The sequence below is a fragment of the Typopeltis vanoorti genome, chromosome 22 (genome assembly GCF_054136105.1).
Source record: "Typopeltis vanoorti isolate ZY-2024b chromosome 22, IOZ_Tvanoo_1.0, whole genome shotgun sequence".
NCBI classification, from domain to species: domain Eukaryota; kingdom Metazoa; phylum Arthropoda; class Arachnida; order Uropygi; family Thelyphonidae; genus Typopeltis; species Typopeltis vanoorti.
Window position 1 is genome coordinate 534,058 of NC_143570.1, and position 24,330 is coordinate 558,387.

General features: G+C 35.9%; 2 protein-coding genes across 5 annotated transcripts in view; one reads left to right on the top strand and one right to left on the bottom strand.

The window, feature by feature from the left end:
- The window catches only part of LOC150094095 (solute carrier family 35 member F6-like), a 78,422-nt gene extending 76,188 nt beyond the window's left edge, over window positions 1-2,234 (top strand). Inside the window, exon 7 of the mRNA XM_090411997.1 lies at window positions 1,687-2,234. Coding sequence (XP_090268123.1) covers window positions 1,687-2,084 — 398 coding nt within the window. The 3' untranslated portion in view covers window positions 2,085-2,234. The remainder of the gene's footprint in view (window positions 1-1,686) is intronic.
- A 10,353-nt stretch (window positions 2,235-12,587) lies between these two features.
- The window catches only part of LOC150094096 (HEAT repeat-containing protein 6), a 446,924-nt gene continuing 435,181 nt past the window's right edge, over window positions 12,588-24,330 (bottom strand). For 2 of the 4 annotated variants that reach the window (XM_090412213.1, XM_090412212.1), the window contains one exon: window positions 16,329-18,792. In XM_090412213.1, the coding sequence (XP_090268339.1) occupies window positions 18,641-18,792 (152 nt within the window). In that variant the 3' untranslated portion in view covers window positions 16,329-18,640. Of the gene's footprint in view, window positions 12,912-16,328; window positions 18,793-24,330 lie in introns of those variants that run through there. The other 2 variants (XM_090412214.1, XM_090412215.1) reach the window with 2 other exon arrangements.

Sequence of the window (24,330 nt, forward strand, 5' to 3'; positions counted from 1 at the left end):
AGAAGAACATGAAACAAAAAATACAACTTCCATACAAAGTGGATGGAATTGATATAGAAAATGTAGAACAACTCATTTTGGAGAAGTAAAATGACATATGACTTGGACTGTTAAAGAGAGAGAGAGAAGAAAGAAATAAACATCAGGATTGTAAAGGGAAGAAAAAATCTGAAAGCCATGGATAACATCTGGAAAAGTAAAGCAATCAGTCTGCAAATGAAACTAAGTATTAGAATCGTGTATCTTTAGCAGTGTACTGTATGCATCTGAAATGTGGGTAATAAGGAATCAAGAAAAAGAATTTTGGCACTTGAAAGAACTTCTTACAGGAAGATTCTAAGAATAGGATGGGTACAGAAAATCACAAATGAAGAGCTCTATCAGAAGATACAATCAAAGGAGAATCTAATGCAGAAGATTATACAACTGAAGCTGCAATTACTTGGACACATCTGCAGAATGAGTGAGGACCAAGATAAATACATCCATGTTTAGTATTATGGATGGCTTAAACAGAAGAGGTGGACTATACAGAGAATGGATAGACTACATAAAGGACTGGTGTGAAATGGGTTTACAGAAACTGTGACAATTTGCACTGGACAAAAAAAGGTGAAAGAAGATAGTGAAGGAGGCATCAGACACCAATGGGCAGTGAGACCATGGTTCATGATGATGATTACTAAATGCAAAAACTACAAGAAATATATAAATCCTATGTTCATCTTGAGATAAACCAAACTATATGGCAAGCAGTGTGCAGATTTAGAAATTAAACACTTGTTTATATTTAGTAAATACTTGAATAGCTTAGATCTTTTGATCGGTATCCTGAATTACTACCATTCAGATATTGACTGACAATATCCATGCAGCTGAATTTGAATTTCTAACGAAACCTGCCCAGGTGACCTCCTCAGATTTCTTGAAAATGTGATTGGAATCTCTAGTTTTCAAGATGAAAGACATCATTCTGTATATTTCATGATCCAAATAACTCGGATATATTCTTTTGTGGCATATATTGTTTCTTTTGTATTTTTTTTAATGGATCTCCAGGGAGCAACTTTATCTTGTGCATGAACTAACATGAACATTGTATTTTGCATGCTAAGATGCTTTTGAATTGACAAAAGTATAATCCGATGACATTACTTAAATGACACTTTTGTGCTATAGCTGCAAAATGATCTATTCAAATTCCTTTTCATCATTTTCTACCAGAAAATCCACTTTGTCATGCAATAAAATCACTTCTTCTTTGTCTATAGAAGCAAATAATTTACTCTGCCACTTTGTATTTAGAAAAGTTGCAAGTCTGATCAGTTTTGTGACCGGCCTACCAAATGAGAGACTGAGCAACTGACTTCAGCCTTTTGTTAAACTGAGTGACTGTAGATAGTTTCTCATCACATTCAATATAATGTATCATAAAAAAATAAATGAACTGACATTCTTGCTGTCACTGATTATACCAATAATAAATTAAATGTATACTTGCAATGTAATTTCATAATCCTAGAATACATGCTACTTTTACATAGCTGGAATTACCTTTATGATAATTCCACTTTCATCATACTAAATTCAAGGTTTGTTTTTCATGAAGTACAAATGTTATTTCACTAAAAATATTTTGACTGCTAATTAAAAAAAAAATCTTTAATAAACATTTCATTTTTACAGGAACAATCATCAGTATTGCTTTCTTCAACTTTGCTGGTATCAGTGTTACTAAAGAAATTAGTGCAACAACCAGAATGGTATTAGACAGTGTTCGAACATTAGTAATTTGGATTTTTAGCCTTGCCGTTGGGTGGCAAACCTTCAGCTGGATTCAACTTGTGGGATTTTTTATATTAATAATTGGAATGTGTCTTTATAATGATATCTTAATACGTCCTGTCTTGTTGAACAACATTATACTGAAACAAAAACACGTAAATGTGGATCATGTTATAGAAAGCAATTCTAGTGAACCAGATACATCTAATGAAGAGAAAAAGATTATTTCTAAAGATGAAGAAAACCAAACCCATTCATCCTTTGGATCTATAAATCAGAATGAAGATTTAAAAGTATAATTTTTTTTAATAGTGGAATAAGCTGTGCTTTGCATTTTTAAGTTTTAATAAAAATGTTCCGAGAGAATTATGCTAAAATGAACTGTGATATTACATTCTGTTGTATTTTTCATGAATATATGTTACCTATGTAGGTAACAAATCAGATTATCTGAATGTATCATGGTTATTTCTGAGTCCTCTTTTTCACCTTTCTTTTGGTTGTTTTAATGCAGAATATTTTTAAAATTATCCATAAACTTCGAGACACTGTTATTGTTCTTGAAAAAAAAAAGGGGGGGGGGGCAATGCACCATGACAGTCATGAAAATTGAGCATCAGCATTTGGGCCTATACAAAACCCGTATTTTAGATACAAAAATGTTATCTGAAGTTGTTGCCAAGAATTACAAACTGGCTTGCTGATACCAAACATGAAAAATTAACTTATATTAACAAGCAGACAAAGATCTTCATTTGAGGCCATTGCAGTACATATCCTTCTGTTTGGGAAGACCTGGGTTTTAATCTTTGCAATGATCTTTAATAGGATTTTAATTAATGAAGAGTTAGCCAGTATCATGGAGGTGACAAGTTTTTAATTTTCCTTGAACTTGGGTTTTTCATTCCTGAGAACATGCAAACTGGCCAGAGAGCAGTGATTTGTAGGCAAGCTACTCCACTTCAATTCAAAGGAATGCTGTGCTACCAATTTCATTAACAGCTAAATAAATGTTTAACATATAATTTTCAAATGATTTTTATATCTTATAATAATTGGTGCTCACCATGTACTCAAATCCCAACTGCTTGTAAAGTATCACTTCTAATTTTCTTAGAATTTCAGGTAGTCTCAAATCCTCTTAGCTGAACTCATGTAACATGTGATAGTAATCCTATTAACATGTTTACACTACTGGGTGGTCTTACACATCAGGTGGGAACTCTTCTCTTAATGGCCTGCCAGTTTCTTTTTCTTTTTTTTTGTAATTCCTGATCTCAGCTCATTCCATTAGCGGTGCAAAAACTGATGTGTCTAGCTACCAACTTATCAGTATCTCTGGTGTGGTAGTGAAGATTTTAGAGAAGTTGGTAAGAACTTGCATACAGAAATGGGTGGATAAATAAGCTATACTCCAAGGAGCAGCATGAATCTACTAAAGGAAGGTCGTGTTTTAGCAATTTGCTTATATTTTATAACAATGTTATGGCCGAGTTGGATAAAGGGAATGGATACACTATGATAATGTTGGATTTTGCTAAGGCATTTGATAGGATGCCACATGAAAAAGGCCAGTTTCATAAACTGGAGAATATGGGATTGGAATACCAACTCTTGACTTGGATCAGCGGGATGGTTGACAAACAGATATCAAAAATTAGTATATGGTAGGTGTGAATTTGCCATATTTAAGGTGACTATGGTGTATCTCAGGGTTCAGTCCTTGGGCCATTGTTCAATCTATACATTAATGACATTAGGAAGGATCTAACAGGAGATGTGCAGTTCTTTGCTGATGATGCAAAGATAGGCAGGGTAATCAGGGATGCTACTGATATCCAACACTTACAAAATGATTTTAGTAGGCTGGAAATTTGGGCAAACAAAAATGGCTATCAGTTTAATGTTAGTGTAAAGTTATGCAGTTTGGTAATGAGATTTCCAGCAGCATGTTATATTAGTGAGGTTATGTTACAAGAAACTGAGAGTAGGGGGGTGTAATGGTGGATAGGAATTTGAAGTTCAAAGGCCACATAGCAAAAGTTGCAAATACAACTCAGAGGATAATTGTGATGTTGGAGCAAACCCTGACATGTAAGGATAAGTTATTTTCACTCTTTATAATGTCTTGAGAAGACTGCACTTAGATTGTGTGCAGATTTGGTCCTAGGTTCTAAGGGGATAAAGAAGCTTTGGAAAGGGTGCAAAGAAGGACTACAAAAATTATATCTGGATTATGGGATTTAGATTGTGAGGATGGCTGCAAATATGTGGATTAGATTAGTTAACAAGAGAAAGAGGGGTGATATGATAGAAGCCTATAAACATTCTGAATGAATGTTATAAGATATTGTCTGAAATTTTTTCATTATATGAAGGTGGGAAGAGAATATGGGGGCATTCATGGAAGTTAAGTTTGTGGTCAAGAAAGTGGTAAGAGCTAGGTTTTTCTCTTGCTGAGCAGTGAGTGGAATAGTTTGCCTTTAAGGGTAATGAGTGCATCTAGTGTTAATGAATCCTCAACTCCCTGGAGGTCTCAGATAATTTATTTGTACTTATGAACTGTTATAATGGTATAGAAAGTCCCAATTGTTGATATCTTATTTCAAGTAAAAAAAAAAAAAAATGCTTTTGAAAATTTGCATTACATAAGTTAGTGTCTGCATTTAGTGAAGTACACCCTCTGTCCAAAAAGAAACCAAACTTTTCGAAAATAGAAAACTAGTGGCAGTACCTGTTGTATCTTTTTGCTATTGAAAGCAGCAACCTTCATTAGTGTTGTGTCAACTGTTTAACATTTGTTTCATTAGAAGCAGAGTTATAGTGACAGTGCGTTTTGACAAACAGTAAGTCGTCACGATATTCATGCTGTACGCGACAAATTCTCGCTATTAATTGCTTCAAGATAAAACTCACCATTGACCGTTTGGCCAGGTGGAACGAATGCCCTTGGAATCGTAGAAACAAATCAGCATGACTTCTCCAAGCAACTTTTTTTCGGATGCCCCTTTTCTGGTGGTCTCCATTCAACACTCTGGCACTTTGTTTCGGGCTCATACTGAAAACACCACGTTTCGTCCCCAGTAATGATCATTTCAAGGAAGTTTGAGTCCTTACAAGTTTTAATGAGGTCCTTGCAGTGTTCAATTCGATACATTTTTTGGTTGTCGGTCAACTTGTGGGGAACAAATCGCGAATTCAATTTATGAAGGTCCAAACTCTTGGTCAAAATGTTGTGCACAGTTGATTTTGGATTCCCCAATTCATCTTCAATCAATCCCACAGACAATTTCGGGTTTTCTTTGAAATCGCACACTTTTTTGGATGTTAACTTTGCTCCATCCAGTTTTTGGATGGCCCGGCTTTTCGTCATCCTCAAGCATCTCACGACCACTTTGAAATCACTTAAACCACTCATAAACTTGAGTACGGGATAAGCATTCATCACCGTATGCTTTTTGAAACATTTGATGCGTTTTGGTAAAACCATTACCAAGTTTAACACAAAAGCAATCGCAGCTCTCTGTTTGAACTCGTTTTCCGACCGTTCGTCAAAACACACTGTCACTCTTGGCACTATAACTTGGCTTCTAATGAACTGTTATAAACAGTTGACACAACACTAATGAAGGTTGCTGCTTTCGACAACAAAAAGATACAACAGGTAGCGCCACTAGTTTCTTCTATTTTTGAAAAGTTCGGTTTCTTTTTGGACAGATGGTGTATATACAAAGCTTAGCAATAGTATGATTTTATAATAGGTAGGTATTTTTTCTGGGAAAATTCCCATGTTACTCCTCTAAAATAGACTATTAATAGCACAAAGAAATACAATAACACAATGCTAACACTACTAATGAACAAAGACATATTAGAACACCACAATGCTGTTTATAAATTTCCTTGCCAAAAAGACCATCACCTACACAGGTTCTACTATCAGGTCTTTATGAACACTTTTGTGACTGTAACATCCCTATTCCAGAACATTTAATCAATAAAAAATGCAACAACAAAAAGAAAAACAGGATACAAAGTACAGGAAAAAATTAAATAGCAGTCCACGCCCTTGAACAGAAACATACTCTGCAAATCGACAAGGCAATAATATTAGACATATAAGACAATGAAACAATGCTTGGAAAATCGGAAATGATAGCCATAAAATGTGACAAACTTGATAAACGTCCACCGACCCTACATAATCTGAGCTGAGGCTCCATGACATAAAAATTAGGTCAAGACTCCAACCCATAGGAGACAACAGACGGAAACACCTAGTCAACATGGCATAGCCTCCACTTCCCCCATGAGTTCCGAAGATGACACACTGTTGAAACGGCTCGCACCCCGTTACTCCCACCCCTAACTTTTTCCCATCAATCCCTCCTCTTCCCCCCCCAAAAAATTTTTATCTTCAGATCCTTCTCTCAGCCCCCTCCCAAATGCTCTCTACCCACTCTTAATAATATACATATAAAAAACTGGGTTTTTTCAAATAATTCCCCCCACATTACTTTACTCCCACTTTCCCCACCCCTCCCTTTAACAGCAGATGAATGCATATTGCTGGGCTAAAGAGACAGAAAACAACATCCAAAAAGGGTATGTTAGTACCAATTGCTGGCTGTATTGACTTCACTAAGTGGTAGATAGAAGTTTCTGTTGTGGCTCTTAGGCACTCTTATTGGTTACTCCCATTCCTTTTTTTTTTAATCATTATGCAGCAGAACAGCTTCAGTCCAAAAGAAAATTCAGTTAGTAATACACACAAATACTTGTTCCTAAGATCTCCAACCTATGTAGTCCCAATCCCATACTGCTGGAATCTCTGAACCAATTTCAGTGAACCTAATGAAATAAATTGGTGCTTGCTTTCTTTACTGTTAAACTCTTCTCTTGCCTTCAACCAAACAAAAATAATCTTCTTTCTCCTCATTCATGTTTTTACCAGATTTCTTCTGTCCTATTTTGAACAAATAGGATCTTCTGTTGAGAAGAGCGAACATCAATTTTACATTCTCTCATCTTCTCTTTTATGTTGGGCTTAATGATCTGTCACAGCTAAATAACTCAGCTGCTTAGACACATGATACTATTTATGATAGGGCAGTTAACCCTGTCTGCTATGGCTATAATTGCATTTTCTTCCCAGATTTTCATTCTATTTTGCAGGATGAAAAATAAGAGTTTCTGGAAAGAAAACCTTCTTACTTTTCTATAAGACTAGCTAACAATTGCCGTTTGTTGAAAAGCACCAAAATAAAGCTTAGTCCTAGATGGGATTTGAACTCCGGTCATTCCAACTAAAGGTCTATACTACAATTGAGCTAAGTTGTAGTATAGACCTAAGTCTCTCTCTATTTTTTTTTTAACCTGAAAATTCTGAAATGCTCAACATGGAATCAATACTCACCATAGACTCATCTGGTTGAAGACTTCATTTATTCTACCACACTATTCTATCATTAACTAGAATGACATTTTCCTTCCTAAAACTTTAGGAACATCCTGATCCTTGTTAATTGTAAACAACTGTAACAAACTTATCTACTAGATTATCCACTAACATGGGAATCATCTCTTATCAAATAAATTTATTTTTTTATCATTGTCACTTATACTGAAGATTTATAAGTTTTAGATAAAAAAAAAAAAAAAATATTGGTTACTCATATCAATAATCTGTTTAGTATGTACATATATTTTATCTAGTGGTGCCTCAAAAAACTATTACAAAGGAAATTATTAATATTCAAGGGTGATAACAGCTATTCTACAGTGGCTATTTTTGTTTATGTGAATCCCAACCAATACTATGATGAATCCTAAACCTACTGTACATTTAGTACTGTAGCTGGGATAAGGATCAGAGACAGTTAAGTAATTTGGTCTAGAGACCAAACATACTTTTTTCAAACCATTTAGGTCTTAAATGAACAGAATTGCATTCTCACACTGGTTGATGAAGGAAAAGTTAGTAAGGCATATATTTGTAGCAAAAAAAATACTAAGATCAAGATTAATAACTGATATAAAATTTTAAAATGGATATTATTAACAGTGCCTCAGAAAAGAAGAGATGACTGTACTGCTGCCCCGACAAATCATAGACCAAATTTAGAACAAAAAAATGTATACAGAAAACCACTAATTATATTAGTACCAGGATATGATAATGAAGATTATAAATTTGATTATTATATTATATATTTTCAGAATAAGCCCTAAGAGCCTACACCACCTTATTCCAAAAATACTGAACAAGCAACCATCTTCTTAGTTCATCAGAAACCTGCTTCTGCATGCTCATTTTTAAAATTGGCTCTCTTAATTAATCTAGTGAAATTTGTAGCAGACAATCTTACTGCACCAGAGATCAGCACTCAAGAATGGAACATCTAAATAATTATCCTAGGGTGCTTAAGGGTCAAAGCTGTATAACTGAGAAGAGACCTCCACAGTCTTTAAAGGAACATGGAGAACCGACCAGGGCTTCTGACCTAATGTCCAATCCTCGCCTTCTCGTGGTGCACTCTGTTTGGGTATTTACCTGGATACTGAACGAACGAGGATAGGCTGGCAATTTGGGATTTAGCCGACCAAATTGTATTTTTATTGGCTTAAACCAATATACAAAATGATGGTACATGACAAAATTTCATGCCGGCTGGGGCGTCGCCCAGTTAAACAAGGTGCCCGTTATTTTCACCAGGGAACCAGGGTGAACAGCGAAAAGTTGGCTACTTGAACAAATCTGAAAGCACACCCCAACTCAACATCACCAGAGTTAAAGATCAGTACTATCAACATAAGAAGCCTGAATGGCAAAGAAATGGAGCTAGCTGAAGAATTAGATAAGTACCAGATCGACATAATAGGGGTGACTGAAACAAAAAAGACAAACTGGTGAGATCTTTCTGAGCAATGAATACAAAATATTGTATTCAGGAAATGACAATCAAGGAAAAGGAGTAGCCATAGTATTCAACACAAAATACGAGGCTAATCTTCTTGAATGGCAGGCAGTCTCAAGGAGTGATGTGGGCTAATATCAGAATGGGGAATTGGACAATGAGACTTATTTGTGCCTATGGTCCCACAGAAGGTTTAATAAGGTAGAAATGGAGGAATTTTTTGATGCTTTAGAAAAAGCAACTGACACAATGAAAAAGGAAAAATTGGTCCTTGTTGGGGATCTAAATAGCAGAATAGGAAATGATTGTCAGACATACAAAAATATTTTGGGAAAATTGGAGAAAAGAGCAAAGCTAATAATAATGGCAAATACCTGTTGGATTTCTGCTCAGGACATGGACTCGTTATTATTAACACAATGTTCCAACATAAGAATGTCAACAATAACATCGACTATGTTATTGTTGATAGTGATGTTTTCTTCCTGATGCAGGACACCAGAGTGTACAGAGGATTTGAAATTGGAAGTGATCACCATTTAGTCTTCAGCAGGATAAAACTGAATTTCATATTCAAAAGAATAACATGTAAGAAAGTTTTAAAGCAAATAAAAGTTGAGCAGCTCTCAGATGTGAACTGTAGACTGAAATATACAAACATTATTCAAGAAAAAATGAAAGAAAGAGTTTGAGAACAGGAATCAAACCTTGGAGATTCAGTGGCAAGCTCAGAAGAAAACATTGATTCAGTCAGAGAAGGCATGTGGTGAGGTTGTCTGCAAGGATAAGAACTCCATGGTGGACACAGGAAGTTAAAGAGGCAGTGAAGGAAAGTAAGAAAGCTTAAACACTGTGTAAAACTAGCTAAACAAAAGTCATGGCAGGACTTTGGCAAGAACATAGAAAATAAATATCAAGAAGGTGGTAAGATATCCTGGAGGTTGTTGAAGCTTAGAAATGGAGGAAAGAGTGCTGTAAAAGGAGTTAGAGATGATAAAGGTGAAATTAAAACAGGAGAAAAAGATATACTTGAAGTATGGAGTAATTACTTTGAAAAATTGCTAAATGAAACAAGCAGTGATAGCACAGTGGTAAAAAAAACTCAATAGGCATACAGTCAGGAATACATATCCATACTTGAAGTAGAAAAAGCCATCAAAGGCTTGAAATGTGGAAAGGCAGCAGGAGTAGATGATATTCGACCAGAAATGCTGAAGTATGGTGGTATAAAAGTCTTACATTGCATAGTTCAGAAAGCCTGGACAGAGAGACAAATTCCCGATGATTGGAGTAGAGCTCTAATAGTACCCATATATAAAAAGGGAAATAAAACTGAATGTTAGAATTACAGAGGTATTTCCCTACTGAGTGTTCCTGGTAAGATCTATGCAAGTATACTTGAGAAATGGTTGAGAAGAATTGTTGAAGAACAAGCTGGATTCAGGCCAAATAGAGCTATCAGGATCAGATCTTCACTTTACGACAAATAGTTGAGAAATCATGGGAATATAACAAAGATCTATATTTAAGTTTTGTCGATCTGGAAATGGCATATGACAAGGTGCCAGGAGAGAAGCTATTCAATACGCTACAGTTATATGGTGTCAATGGGGCATTATATCAAGCAATACTTAGTCTTTATTTGAGTTGTAAGTCAGCAGTTAGAATTGAAGGAAGTACAGGAAGATGGTTTAATGTTAAATCTGGTGTCAGACAAGGATGTACATTATCCCCTCTGTTGTTCATTATCTACATGCATCACATTATGAAGGAAAGTGGTATTAAACATGATATCAGAATTGGAGATCTTTGATTTATGCAGACGATGTTATACTTCTAAATAAATCTGCTACAAGTTTGCAAGATTCACTGATTAAATTGAATAACTGTTGTAATAGATATGGTATGAAGGACAGCAATAAAAAGACAATGAAAATAGGTAAAATTGTTGAAAATGTCAACTGTGTTGTGAACGGGGAACCTGTGGAACAAGTAAAACATTTCAGCTACTTAGGCACGATTTTTAGTGTAGATGGTAAATTAAATATGGAAATAGACAACAGAATCAACACAGCTGGTATGGTAGGAAGTCAATTGAATAAATTTATATAGAATAAGAGAGAGTAATCGAAACAGCTGTATACAAGACAGTGTTCAAACCAGTTTTAACTTATGGATCTGAGAGCTGGATCAGAAGGAAAACACTTGACCAAAGACTGGAGACCTCAGATATGAGAGTACTGAGAAAAGATTAGAGGCATGAACAGATGGCATCAATGGCAATATCATATTAAAAAAGAGGATATTAGGAAAGAACTTGACATTGTTAGAATCCAGGAATGTCTGCAGAGCTAATCTCAGGTGGTAGTCACTTAAATAAAATAACTTAAATAAACTGTTCTCTGCCAGTTTGGCAGAAAACGACCCAGAGGAAGACCAAGATATAGGTGGATTGATACGGTACAAAGTGCCTTAGACGATAGAAATATAAGATATGATAATGTTGGAGTCTTGACAAGTAACAGACTGATTTGGAGGAATGTAGATAGGAAGTTAGTAATGATGTAAATTTTTCATGTAGTACTATCATATCCTGTACACCCCTTGAGGGTACATGTCAGGAATTTGATTATGAATAATTATCCTACCAGCTAATAGAGGTCTACATCCATCCTTGACGTGAGTGAATTTGACTGCAAGATGAAACGGCTTCTTCACTTGTATATATACATTTCATACTGAACCATGACCCCACTAGGTAATTATGAAACTGTACTAACAACCTCGTTAAAATTGAAAAAAAATTTAGTGGAGACTAAATTGGCAATGATCTCTCTCTATCCTCTTCTGCCACACCTTTATGGGATCTCACAAAATTCACAAAGGAGATGTCTCTGTACATAGTTGTCCAAGGCATAACAAATTTCCCAGCATATCTTTCCAAATGTTTAGCAAAACTGTTAGGTCACTGTCTTAAAAAAAAAAAAAAAATGCCAGCTGAATATTTTGTCATTAATAACACTGATAATCTTGACGAATATCTTAGTAAGCATTGATATATATTTCGTCTGTTTACCAACGTTCTGAATGAAGAATTGTGTGTTATAAGTTCTCTGTGAAAACGTGTCCTTTTTAAACATTGCTGACATCAGGGTACTTTCAATGCAATGGGGCCCACTTCATGACAACTTACTTTGACCCTTACTCTTGCAAATATTAAAAAAAAAAAAATTAAATTATGACAAATGGCAGGCCACAACAGCAATGTGTATCTTTCAACTGAAGACATTGAATCTTCTTTGGAAAAGATGACTAGATAGCAAATTGGTTAGTTCAGTCTACTGAAAATGTAAATGAATTACTGAATTCACATGAATAAAAAAGTATCATTGAGGAATTTGCCAGAATTGCAGAGCAAGGACTATCAAAGAAGAAATTGAAGACCTCCCCCTCTATATTTATGATAGACCCTGTAGGCTTTGAAAAACTTGACTTTGCTTTAAAATCTTAATTCAAATTTTTAACAGGATTTAAAGATCTTTTTTTATTGGAAAAAAAAAAAGACACTAGTTCAGAAGAAACTACATGTAGATTTTTATTTTAAGATGCTCTAAATAACAGATCCTGTAACATATTTCACATAAGCATAATTTGAATGTTTTTATAATTCATTATTTGTGCTGGATTTTTAATTTGGTAGCCATTTTGATGTGATATTGTATGAGAATAATTCAAACTGTATTTCCTTAATTCATTACAGTGATCCTATAAATTCAATTTACGTTTTGTAATGATCATTTCTATGAACCAGTTAGGTCGTAAAAGTGAGGGTCTACTGTACACTGATACCGTTTTAAATAGAACTCAGGATTAGTCATAGTAGTCCTCTTTCTCTTGTGAACCATAAGACTGGTGGTTAGTTTTACATCCAAGAAAGGAAACAAACTAAAAAAATCCTGAAAAATTAATCTCCTACAGGGAACCTCCATGCCTCTTTGCATTGTTACGAAACTCAAATTAGGTATCTCAAAACTGGAAGTGAGAGAGAGCTTACCTTCTTATTAATGAGGTGGAGCTAACCATAGAACTCAAATTTCTATATCTTTCTATAAAACAGATATGATACACATCTCTGAATTCTTAACCAACCAGCAAACTTAGTGCATTTCTGATGAAGCCAAACTAGCAGAAATTCTTAATGAGTATAAACTAAAAAAAAAAAAAAAAAAAAAAAGTTATTAATCTCTTTCTCATAGTATTGAAATACAACACAATAAATCATAATACAAAGATATTTATTAAGTACACTGGGTCTAGCATTTTCACACCAACAAAACATTAGCCAGTTAATAAATATATTGCATGATATATTGTTTTATATTATAATACCATGAAAAGATGAACAGTGTCCAACACCTAAGTCTCTCTCTACAAGTTTAAAACTGAAAACAGTGTTTGCCCTTTCATCAGAATGTAGTTTTGTTACATTGATCTGTTTAAGCCTAGTGAATTACCTGGGGATTTTCACCTGTGGTGTAAATGAAAGATCTCATGCTATGGACAGACAGAAATTCATTGGTTCAGTAAAGCATCAAGGAGTATGAAATATAAGGCCACAGTACTGTCATTGCATGTATTATCTTCAGCTAAGCTAATGTGCATGATTCTTCAAATGAAAGACAAGGTCTGTAGAATGATTTGCAAATCTTAACTGAAATTATGACAAAAAAAAAACGATCTCGTTGGATCCTTTTACATTTAAATATAAACCCCAGCATTAATCTGCCTAAATGTATCCTTGGTCTTGGGCTAAAAAATCCTGTGCTGGTTAACTAATCAAGCAAATATCCCATTAGTCAAGTGTCAGCTTGCATAGAATACCATGGTCATATGTTGTTGTGCGACACCTCCAAGTACTCATTGGAGGAAGGCACTCCACATAACTAGTTATCAACTTTTGGACTTGAGAAATTGGGACTTCTTTTAAACTAACTAAACATAACACATTATGTTGGAGGTTTAATGGATTTTTTACAACCCTCAAAAAGAATTAAAATAGAATTTAATACTTCCTATATTTTGTCCTAGTCACTAGGACATCTAGGGGGATTACAAAAACAATTAATGTAACATGCACACAAAAACTTACAATACTAAGCCCAACCACGTGGGTGACACTAAAGTCCTATCTAGGCGGAGTGCCCTCTAAGGGCGGTAGTAGGTGGCCTGGAACGTAAGGTGGGACCTCTGGTGACGAGTGTTTCCCAAATCTTCGGAAGCTTAATGCAACCATATTTGTTAAGATTTGGTTGGTTTCTGAGAGCTGCTGCTGCTTCCTCTAAGAAAAGTCTCTCTTTCTTGAATTTGCTGTGGTGGAGCATGGTGGTTTTCTTCCATGATACTCTGTGGGTGGTGTCCAAAACATGGTCAGCCAAGCCTGAATGGCCATAGTTGTGTTTAACGATGTACGACTTGTGTTCCTCCAGGCGGATGGATGCTGATCTGCCTGTCTGTCCAAAGTACGCAAGCTTACAGGAACAGGGTACTTTGTAAACTCCAGGCAGAGAGAGAGAGGAGGGAGCTGATCTTTCGTAGAACGGATAAGGGTAGCCAGTTTGTGGTAGGGCTTATATGCTGTGTGTAGGTTATACTCTTTAGTATCTTGGCTATTTTTTCTGAAGTGCCAGGGATGTAGGGTATGGTGATGGCATTTTTAAAATCTTGTTGATGAGAGGGACGGAGAATGGGGGAGGAATTGATTATTTTTTTGATACCGTGTTCGCTGTAGCCATTGGAGAGGAAAGTTCTGTGTATGTGGTTAAGCTCAGTAGTGAGGGCGGTTCCACTGGAACAAAGATTGTGGGCTCTCTTGGTAAGGGTTTTAATGATGCCATATTGTTGCGAGGGGTGGTGGTGGTGGGAGAGTTTGTGAATGTATCTGCCTGTGTGTGTGGGTTTTCTGTATACAATGAAGGCAAGTGTATCATTAGGCAGGCGCATGACTAAGGTGTCTAGGAAGGTGTCCTTCCTAGACACTAAGGACACCTTAGTCACGAAGGCAAGTGTATCATTAGGCAGGCGCATGACTAAGGTGTCTAGGAAGGTGTCCTTCCTAGACACTAAGGACACCTTAGTCACGCGCCTGCCTAATGATACACTTGCCTTCATTGTATACAGAAAACCCACACACACAGGCAGATACATTCACAAACTCTCCCACCACCACCACCCCTCGCAACAATATGGCATCATTAAAACCCTTACCAAGAGAGCCCACAATCTTTGTTCCAGTGGAACCGCCCTCACTACTGAGCTTAACTTTGGACAGACAGGCAGATCAGCATCCATCCGCCTGGAGGAACACAAGTCGTACATCGTTAAACACAACTATGGCCAGTCAGGCTTGGCTGACCATGTTTTGGACACCACCCACAGAGTATCATGGAAGAAAACCACCATGCTCCACCACAGCAAATTCAAGAAAGAGAGACTTTTCTTAGAAGCAGCAGCTCTCAGAAACCAACCAAATCTTAACAAATATGGTTGCATTAAGCTTCCGAAGATTTGGGAAACACTCGTCACCAGAGGTCCCACCTTACGTTCCAGGCCACCTACTACCGCCCTTAGAGGGCGCTCCGCCTAGATAGGACTTTAGTGTCACCCACGTGGTTGGGCTTAGTATTGTAAGATTTTGTGTGCATGTTACATTAATTGTTTTTGTAATCCCCCTAGATGTCCTAGTGACTAGGACGAAATATAGGAAGTATTAAATTCTATTTTAATTCTTTTTGAGGGTTGTAAAAAAATCCATTAAACCTCCAACATAATGTCCTCACAGCACTTAAGCCTCTACACAACAAGTGAACATAACACAAGTCATACATATTCAAAATTCTTTATTTAAAACAATTACATATATATTTTAAACAACAAAAAATGATACAAATAATATGCTTACAATTCACAAAAGCAGAGTAATTAATATAAAATGTAATTTTATTTTATATAATTTAGTTTTGAAATTATTTGTATGGTATATTATACAAATGAAACATTATCATTGCATGAATACATAGTTCATGTTGCTCTGTCTTCTCTGTTACTGTCTCCTACTTCTCATTCCATAGTGTATTTTATCATTCACACCATGTGTTGCATAATAAAATTAGTTTAATCCTTTATCCAAGTGTGAGCAAACAAAGTTTGCGCCTGAAAGTATCTTCAGGACTGGGGTAAGGTGGTACAACACCAGGGCAACACGTTGCAAAGGTGGAGCAAGATACCAACACTCCTATCTCAGTATCTCCTATAATGCAAAACACATCTCCTTGCGGATATGTCTAATGTTATGCATTAAGGGAAGGGTCACTACCCAGACTAGTTTTGACCTTTATTGAGGTCTCTTCAGTGGGAGCCAGGCCCAAGTGGAGATACCAGGCAGAAGCATTAGCAAGTCAATAAAGGTCGAAACTAGTCTGGGTAGTGGCCCTTCCCTTAATGCATAACATTAAACATATCTGCAAGGAAATGTGTTTTGCATTATAGGAGATACTGAGATAGGAGTGTTGGTATCTTGCTCCACCTTTGCAACGAGTTGCAGTGGTGTTGTACCACCTTACCCCAGTCCTGAAGATACTTTCAGGTGCAAACTTTGTTTGCTCACACTTGGATAAAGGATTAAACTAATTTTATTATATACTCTTACCAAATGAAAAATAAACTTTCAACATGTGTTGCATGTTTCCCATGAAAGTGTTAAATTAGCTCTATTACACATTGATTCATCAATATTTTCAATTCAAGCATGCAGATTGTGATAAGTTTTTTTTTTTAAATAGGGAGTGCCAAAGAAAAGTAACTAGAGATCCCTTTTGTATACAATATATCAAACCAACAAGTATTATTTTAATTCTTGAATAAAAATTAAATGTTGCAATACTTAATCTGCCATCCTCACTACACCACTAATACATTACATAATCCACACACACACTATGCCATCTAATGGTTACTAATAGTACTTTGATAACTGCATGTGTTACCTGGCTTATTTGTTTGTACCACGGGTGCATGTTCAATCTCAAATCTTGTTAATTTATAAACCTTTGTTAATGCTATTATTAATTTTTATCTTATGTATTTACAAGTGTTGAAGCAGAAATGTTAACTTATATATATTTGTATGTTTATCAGTCTGAGATATTAAGAAAAAAGCTTGCATTTTATCAGTGATAAAATGGGAAAGTCTGTAATACTTCGAAAGTTTTCACATCCACTATTAATGGTTAAAATTTTTTATCAGTGATACAAAATATGCGATGTTCATTGTGCATCTATTTGTGGTTACCATGTTGTCATTGGTTGATTTGCAGTATGCTAGAGTACTTTCTAGAGATGTATGAATGTACTATCTTGCTGGTTGTGTTCCATTATTACAAGATCAACAAAACATTTACAATGACCAAGCCCCAATAGTCATAATTAAAAATGTCAGTTTAAATAAAAACTGACAAAACTTGAAATCCCTCTTCAGATTTTACTCATTTAAAAATTTGCACTTGTTAAGAATGAACAGATGCGTTTCTCCCTCCCCTGGGCTGTGCCTATGGTCCACCAAATATACAAACAGGAGCATAAAAATGTTCATATGCACAAAACTAATTTCAATGATGAGAATCCTGTATAATACCACATTTGTCATTGTGTTTATCTTTTACTGTTTGTAAGTTTGCATCTTTGTTTTGTTTTCTACTCTCTCCCATGTAACTAGAATGAAAACTAATCATGTTGATATTAAATAATTACAAGGTATGATTAAACTATTTTAATTAACCAATCCCCATGCACAAGGTTGCAAAACTAACACAACTGCAACATGTGTGAGCAAGTGAGTTGAATCAGTTGAATAATCAGACTGCTAGATGGGAAAGCCATCCCAAGGAAAAACGGATGTTAACTGGAGTATTGTCAAAAGTAAGGAATGAAATAACATTTTTCTTCTGAGAAATAGGAATACTGTGTTATGATAGCCTTGAAATTTGCCAGATTATCTTCATCCCACTTGAGGATGGTGAAATCAGTGCTTAAGGCATTGATTTCAGAAGCTTTGGAAGCTTAAAATATTTTAGCACTAAAGTTTCTAAGATGAAGAATGAAAAGAAGGGCTCTGTGCCTTTTTACCACAACTTTTTCTCCTATGCATGAATTGCCTCTGATTGTCTCTGGCACTGACAGAGAAATCTGATGATAGGAAACCATTTTTGTTTGAATGAATAAAAGTTTTTAATTTCTTTAACTTGCCCTTCTTTCATCTTAACTTTTGTTTTATCTGTTTTAGGAAACTGGCCAAAGCCAGAAATTGTGTCAAAAAGTGTGTATAAAAATAAAAGCAAACTATATGAATTCTATATTAACAAGAAGATTCCCACTGATACACATGCTTTTATATGCCTGACTTTTGACAATGAGTTTTAAATCTTCACGCAGATTAAAGTTGTAGGCTATTTGCTTAACCATTATTTTTACTGGATATCTGTTCATGTCTAAAATTATATATTATGTCACAAAAAATCCAGATTCACAATAAGCAGTTTTCCAACATTTTTTTTGTCTGCTCAGATGTTTTTATTTCTATGGGACTAGATATGGTATTAACATACCAATCAGCAAGCAACAGCCAACTTCTCTTTCAGACCAGGATAGCTAATAAATAGCAATGTTGTTGTTTATCAGAAAGTCACATGATGCTTTAAAAAAAGTTTTGATAGGAACTTCCCTCTCCCCAATAGGGTTATGGTGAGTGCAGAATGATAAACCATGGCTATAATACACAATTTTTCTTCCTAACCTAACGAGCTGCCAGTTTTTGTGTCTAAGACACAATTTGCAGTCTCGCCACTAAATGCCTGTATAACAGTCAGACTATCAGGCACCTGTTTTTAACTTTGGGAAACAAATGCTTGTTCAACAGTCTCCTGAATTTGATCCACAGTCTCCAGAAGAAGCTGTAGTATTTGACTTCCCTCTTCAGATAGCTCGCCAGACATCGGCAATGACATTAGATGGCTGGATGCTGCACAGACTATTGGTACTGAAAGCAATTTTGAAAAATAAAATTATATATAATAATTTGTATCTCAAAATTCTATTAATATAGAAGATTCATTTAAGTGCAGGTGACAACCCCTATGTTCTATTAAATAGATTACGCAGGAATGTGTTGCCAGAATTTCAATTAGCATTTAATTAAATGTTTATTAAATATAAGCATATTAAAAAAAATGGCAACTGTTATTTTGTTTCTGTAAGGTAATAGGAAGGTACTGCAAAATTAATAAACCAAAATTTCATTTTGCTAACATATTCCTAAATTATAACCTAGTCTTGCAGGATAACACATTTACAAAGATGAAACACCATGATGAACTGCAATGAACGATAACTCTGCATTAGTTACTAGCCTACCATTTTCATGAATCATCTCTCTACAATCACGTGTTCTTCTACTGGTCACATATCAAGACTTCTAGGATTTTTCTTGGAATGAGTGGCTAATTGTCCCCTCCCCCCCAATCTAATATACTTAACCCACACCTGAAAGGTATAAAAAAAAAAAAACTAACACAATCGGTTCTGCATGCACAATACAGATTAGGATTGAGAATTACTTTTTCACATTTTTCTTGAAGAGCTGGAGGTCATAGTTGTTGGGAAATATGAGGCTGTTCCAGAGGACAGATGTAGATGAACTAAATGAGGAAGAGGAGAATCAGGTTCAATATATTTGGAATTGTACTGAAAAGGGATGCTAGACAGCAGCTACTGTTTTAACAGGTCTAACAGAAGGTAGAGGAACATTTGCTGGTTTACTAGAGTGACTGTGGAAGTACCTACAAGAATTGAAACAGTATACCTCTGGCTCTTTCTGGTGTCTACCAAGTTCCTTGTGACTGTCATCGTCCCTACTTTGGACAAACTGGATGCTCAGTGGAAAACAGAATACAAGAACATGAATCTTAAATTACCAACAGCGAATCTGGCTTGGTACAGCATGGAACAGATGTTTCAGACCTATGGTCTGAAACATGCTTACTATCCTGTGTTGCTATAAATTTTAATGTTCGTTTAAAGAAAGCGCCATTGGAACTTAAATCAGCTTCTCACTATCTAAGCTATGGGAAAGTCTTATTCTAATTGCCCTTCATTAAAGTTTTTTTTTAATAGAGTTAATAATATTTCCTCAGTTATACCTTTGCATTGTTTTATGGATAATGTGGCTCTTACTGTTTCAAATCAATCTATTATTCACATTCTTGTAATTAACTATCGTTGCCACTGAAGATTGCCTAAAATATATGGCTTTAAATTATTTACTTGTTTTTGTGTGAATTAAAGACACTTAACAATTATTAGCATAACTAGACATTTTATCTGTTTCTGGCATTCATACATTCTGCCTATTTTTTCTCTTCTTCTTTGATCTATAATTGTTCCTATTTGTGTTACCTCTCATCTATCCACATATCCTATATTTTTTTCCAAAATCCAACTAATGTTGCAGTCCAGACCATCATCCTCTTATGTTGACTGCCCTACTCTCATACACAATTCTCTATTGCTTCTGGCATCAATTTTGCTTACATCACATTCCTATCTTTCTTGACTACTCCATTTTCCAGCTTGTCTTGCATTCCTGCTTTTCATATCTACTTCATATTCACAATCACTTGGTCTCACCTGTCTAACACTTCTGCTCTTTCACAAAACTTTTTACTTCCTCAGATTCTCATTATTCTCCCTTCCAGTAACAGCCTCTTCAGTTGGCTCACATTGAAAATTCATTCAAACATAAATCCATCACTGATACAGTTCTCTGAGATCTATTTCATACATTCACAAAATGCACTCCTTTCCCTTTGCACAGTTCTGCCCTCATATACCATTCATCTCTGCTTGCTATTTTATCACCATGAATACCTGGTCAACACACAGACCACCTTTCACCCTACTCAACCTTCTAATAACCATCCTTATTCTTCTTTTTCTAACTAACTAAATCATTCATCTTTCACCACACCTTACTGCATGGCGATTCTATTATGAAGAATGCAGGAGAAAAGTGAATACTGAATAGGGGTTTAAATAAGGAAAATATTTCGGTGTTACTTGGACTTAAGGTAAAAATTATGGCACAAGATCTATTAATGTTAGTCAAATGAACAGATGTCAGTTTGAATTCCACTGTGAATATGTTTGTGAATGCCTTAAGTGGCAGATGAATTTCAGTGTGAGACCACTGCACTACCCTCCTTAGTGAGAGTGACTTGAAAAAGTTAGTTTCTATAACAGAAGGGGTTTTGAATTATCTAACCTGTGATCTTTGATGGATTCAAATACAAAATAGTGGAGAGAGAGACAGAATGGTAAGTGCATGACAGTGGACAGCTGAAGGGATAAGCTGTAATTGTGAACAATATGGAGATGGATTTGTGGGATAAATTTGAAGGGTGAGAACCTGTGTAACAGAACTAAATATGAGAGAGAAAGAGAATATATGTAAATAGTTGAGGATTCCTCCATCTTTCCTTCTTCTCTTTACCCTTACTCAATTTACTTGATTTTGATATATTTATTTGGGGTCATTTCTATAGTCACCTCTTTCCACAGCAACCTTCACATTTTTCTTATATAATTCCTTATGCACAATTAAAATCTTCAGGGGAAAAGCGAGTTGCTATAGAAAGATACTTACAGAGATGATCTTGCATCCTGAGTAAGCACAGAATGAAGGCTTGTGGGTAAGGAATGGTTGAACCTAAAGCCAATGATGAAACAGGTAAAGAAAGTGATGATTTTTTTTGTCATATACATTTGGAGATAGGCATTTATATTTATTTATGAATATAAATAAATATAAATATGAATGTCAAAAGTATTGAGTCAGTAGGATCCCAAATTACAGACAGAAGTGAGACATAGATGCAATAGAATATGTTATAGCATTTTCAGGAAACACAAAGAAAAAAAAAGTTCTCCACTTCAAGAGAAAACACTAAGTAGACAATGATGATGGCTTTGAGGTGAGGCAAGTGACCAGGCAAATGGGATTAAGCAATTTGAAATTGCATGATTATTATAGTTTGACTATACGCTATCTACCAATAATTGTCCAGACACTTGAGCAATTTGCAATTGATACCAGCAGGTGAACCCTAATATCAGGTATGTCCACCTTTGGCTTTGATCACCTCCTGCACCCTTTGAGGGAGGCTTTTTTTTACCAATGTGCAGTGGGCATCAGGTAGAATTTGTCTCCATTCCTCCATCAAAGCAACACTGAGTTCAGCAACAGATCAAGGATGTGCTAGTGTGGTCCTAATCACTGCTCCAGTTCATTCCACAGGTGTTCGATGGGGTTGAGGTCAGGACTCTACACAGTCGTTTAACACCCATCTCTTCATACCATTCCATAACAGCTGTAGCTTTGTGATCTTGATAGTAACAAGGTCTGTTCCATAAAACTTCCACAGTGTAGGCAGCACCTGATTATCAAGATACTGAGCTACCTTCATGGAACCACGGACAATGACCAGTGGTCCCACTCACCATTACTTCTCCACCACCAAACTTTACTGTGGGTACAACACACTGTACTAATGAGCGTTCACAAAGCTGCCTCCGCACTTTGCCACCAGACTGGAAATGGGGGGAACCTTGATTCATCACTCCAGAGTACTATTTTCCTATGGTCAATTGTCCAGTTCACACGCACTTTGCACCAGGACAGACGAGACACCTTGTCCGTTATATCCAGCTTGTGTGCCGCTGTCCCATAAAAACAGATTATATGGAGTTTTTTTCGTACAGTATTTGTGATCACCATGGTGTTTCTGGACCTCATCACGGATGATGTGTGCCGATTGTAGCCAGTTTTTGCTTGTTGCCTGTTTTAACACCCTCCTGTCCTTGTCAGTCATTTTTGGCAGCTTCCCTGGGTGTTTTCCTGCACTAGTGATGCCAGAATGTCTGCATTTGTTGATCACATCGCCAACCATTGATTTTGGATGCTCCAGTTGAGTGGCAATGGCACATATGGACCTGACAACTCTCTCTAAGTCACTGAGTTCACATTGTGTTGCCACACCAACAACAGTTCCTAAGAGCAGCAGAAGATGGAAAATAGTGACAATGTGTAAAGTGGGATCCAAAGTAGTGTTACAAACTAATGACCAGTGGTTTCATTAATGAAAGCAGTGATAAAGGCATTTGTAAAGTTCATTACTTTGCAGACCTGGTTGGCTGAGAATTCAAATCCAGTGTCTTTAAATGACATGCATTTTCATTTTGCAGTGTGACACCACCACCACCACCTCATTTATTGGCTTCTGAAGTAGCTTGAAAAATTTTCATGTTCAGTCTCCAGAGCAGAGTTTTTGGCTTATCTAATCCTTAACTCACCTAAGCACTATAGATTCACAACCTTTTAGATGCAATTCATATTAAAAAAAAGGTAAGAATGTGGTCATCATCAATTACCAGATAAGTGTTTTCAAGGGATGGAAGATATAATAGTACTATATGAAAAGTTGACATTATTACCAATTCCATCAACAAATTTCCTCAAAATCAGCCTACTGTCTGTCAGTGTTTTGATACTGTCAGATGTTATATTTCAGTCAGTAACTATATCAACTGATTTGGATCTAGGTCTTCATTTGGCTCTTTCTCTGCCATCCTGGCTTCAAATATCTGTTTTGCTAACCTTATCTTTTCCATTCTGTTTAAGAGGCCATGCCACCCATGTTACCTTCAATTAGCTCTGTTTACTATGTGAAGTTTCTAACATCTTCGTGTTAATTTTAATAAGATTCTGCTATAATGGTGGGACAGCATTCTAGAAGAGGGATATCCTATCCTATTCCCTCAGCCATATGGCTAGTGGGTATCTATTTGCTACCATACTAGGGAGACGATTATGAGCAAGGTGGTTTCCCATTGCCTTCCTTGCCGTAGTATATTTTATGACTGTAGCCATGTGTGTTCACAGGACTGTTTTGACGGATGAAAAATCCAAGTTACCGGGTGGAAAAACCCCTCCACCTCCCTATGAGACCGGTTAACTTATCTTTAGTTGAAAGAGACTAGATAAAGGTGCCTCATGTCACTGATGGGAATCGAACCCAGGTCTTTCCAACCAAAGGGCTTTGTCTATACTGATTGAGCTATGGAGGATTCTAGAAGGAGATAAGTTAGGAGAATACAGGCTGAGGTTTGCACAGAGGGGAAATACATTGCAACTGTTACGAAAGTAATCAATGATTTCCATAAATAAAAAGCTTGCTAACACTGGGATTAAAACATTTGTGTTGTGTATAAGCACATAATAATTATGATTATTATGCATAATTTCATTATCTACAAGATAATGCTAAATGTATTATAAATTTAGTTTAATCCTTTATCCAAGTGGAAACAAAGTTTGTGCCTGAAGTATCTTCAGGACTGAGGCAACTCGTGGTAAAGGTGGACCAAGCTCTCATTACTACTTGTCTTAGTATCTCCCATAATGCTAGGTGTTCAGAGCATGTAACTAAAAATCATATGTGAGGATTGTGAAATGTTGATCTGA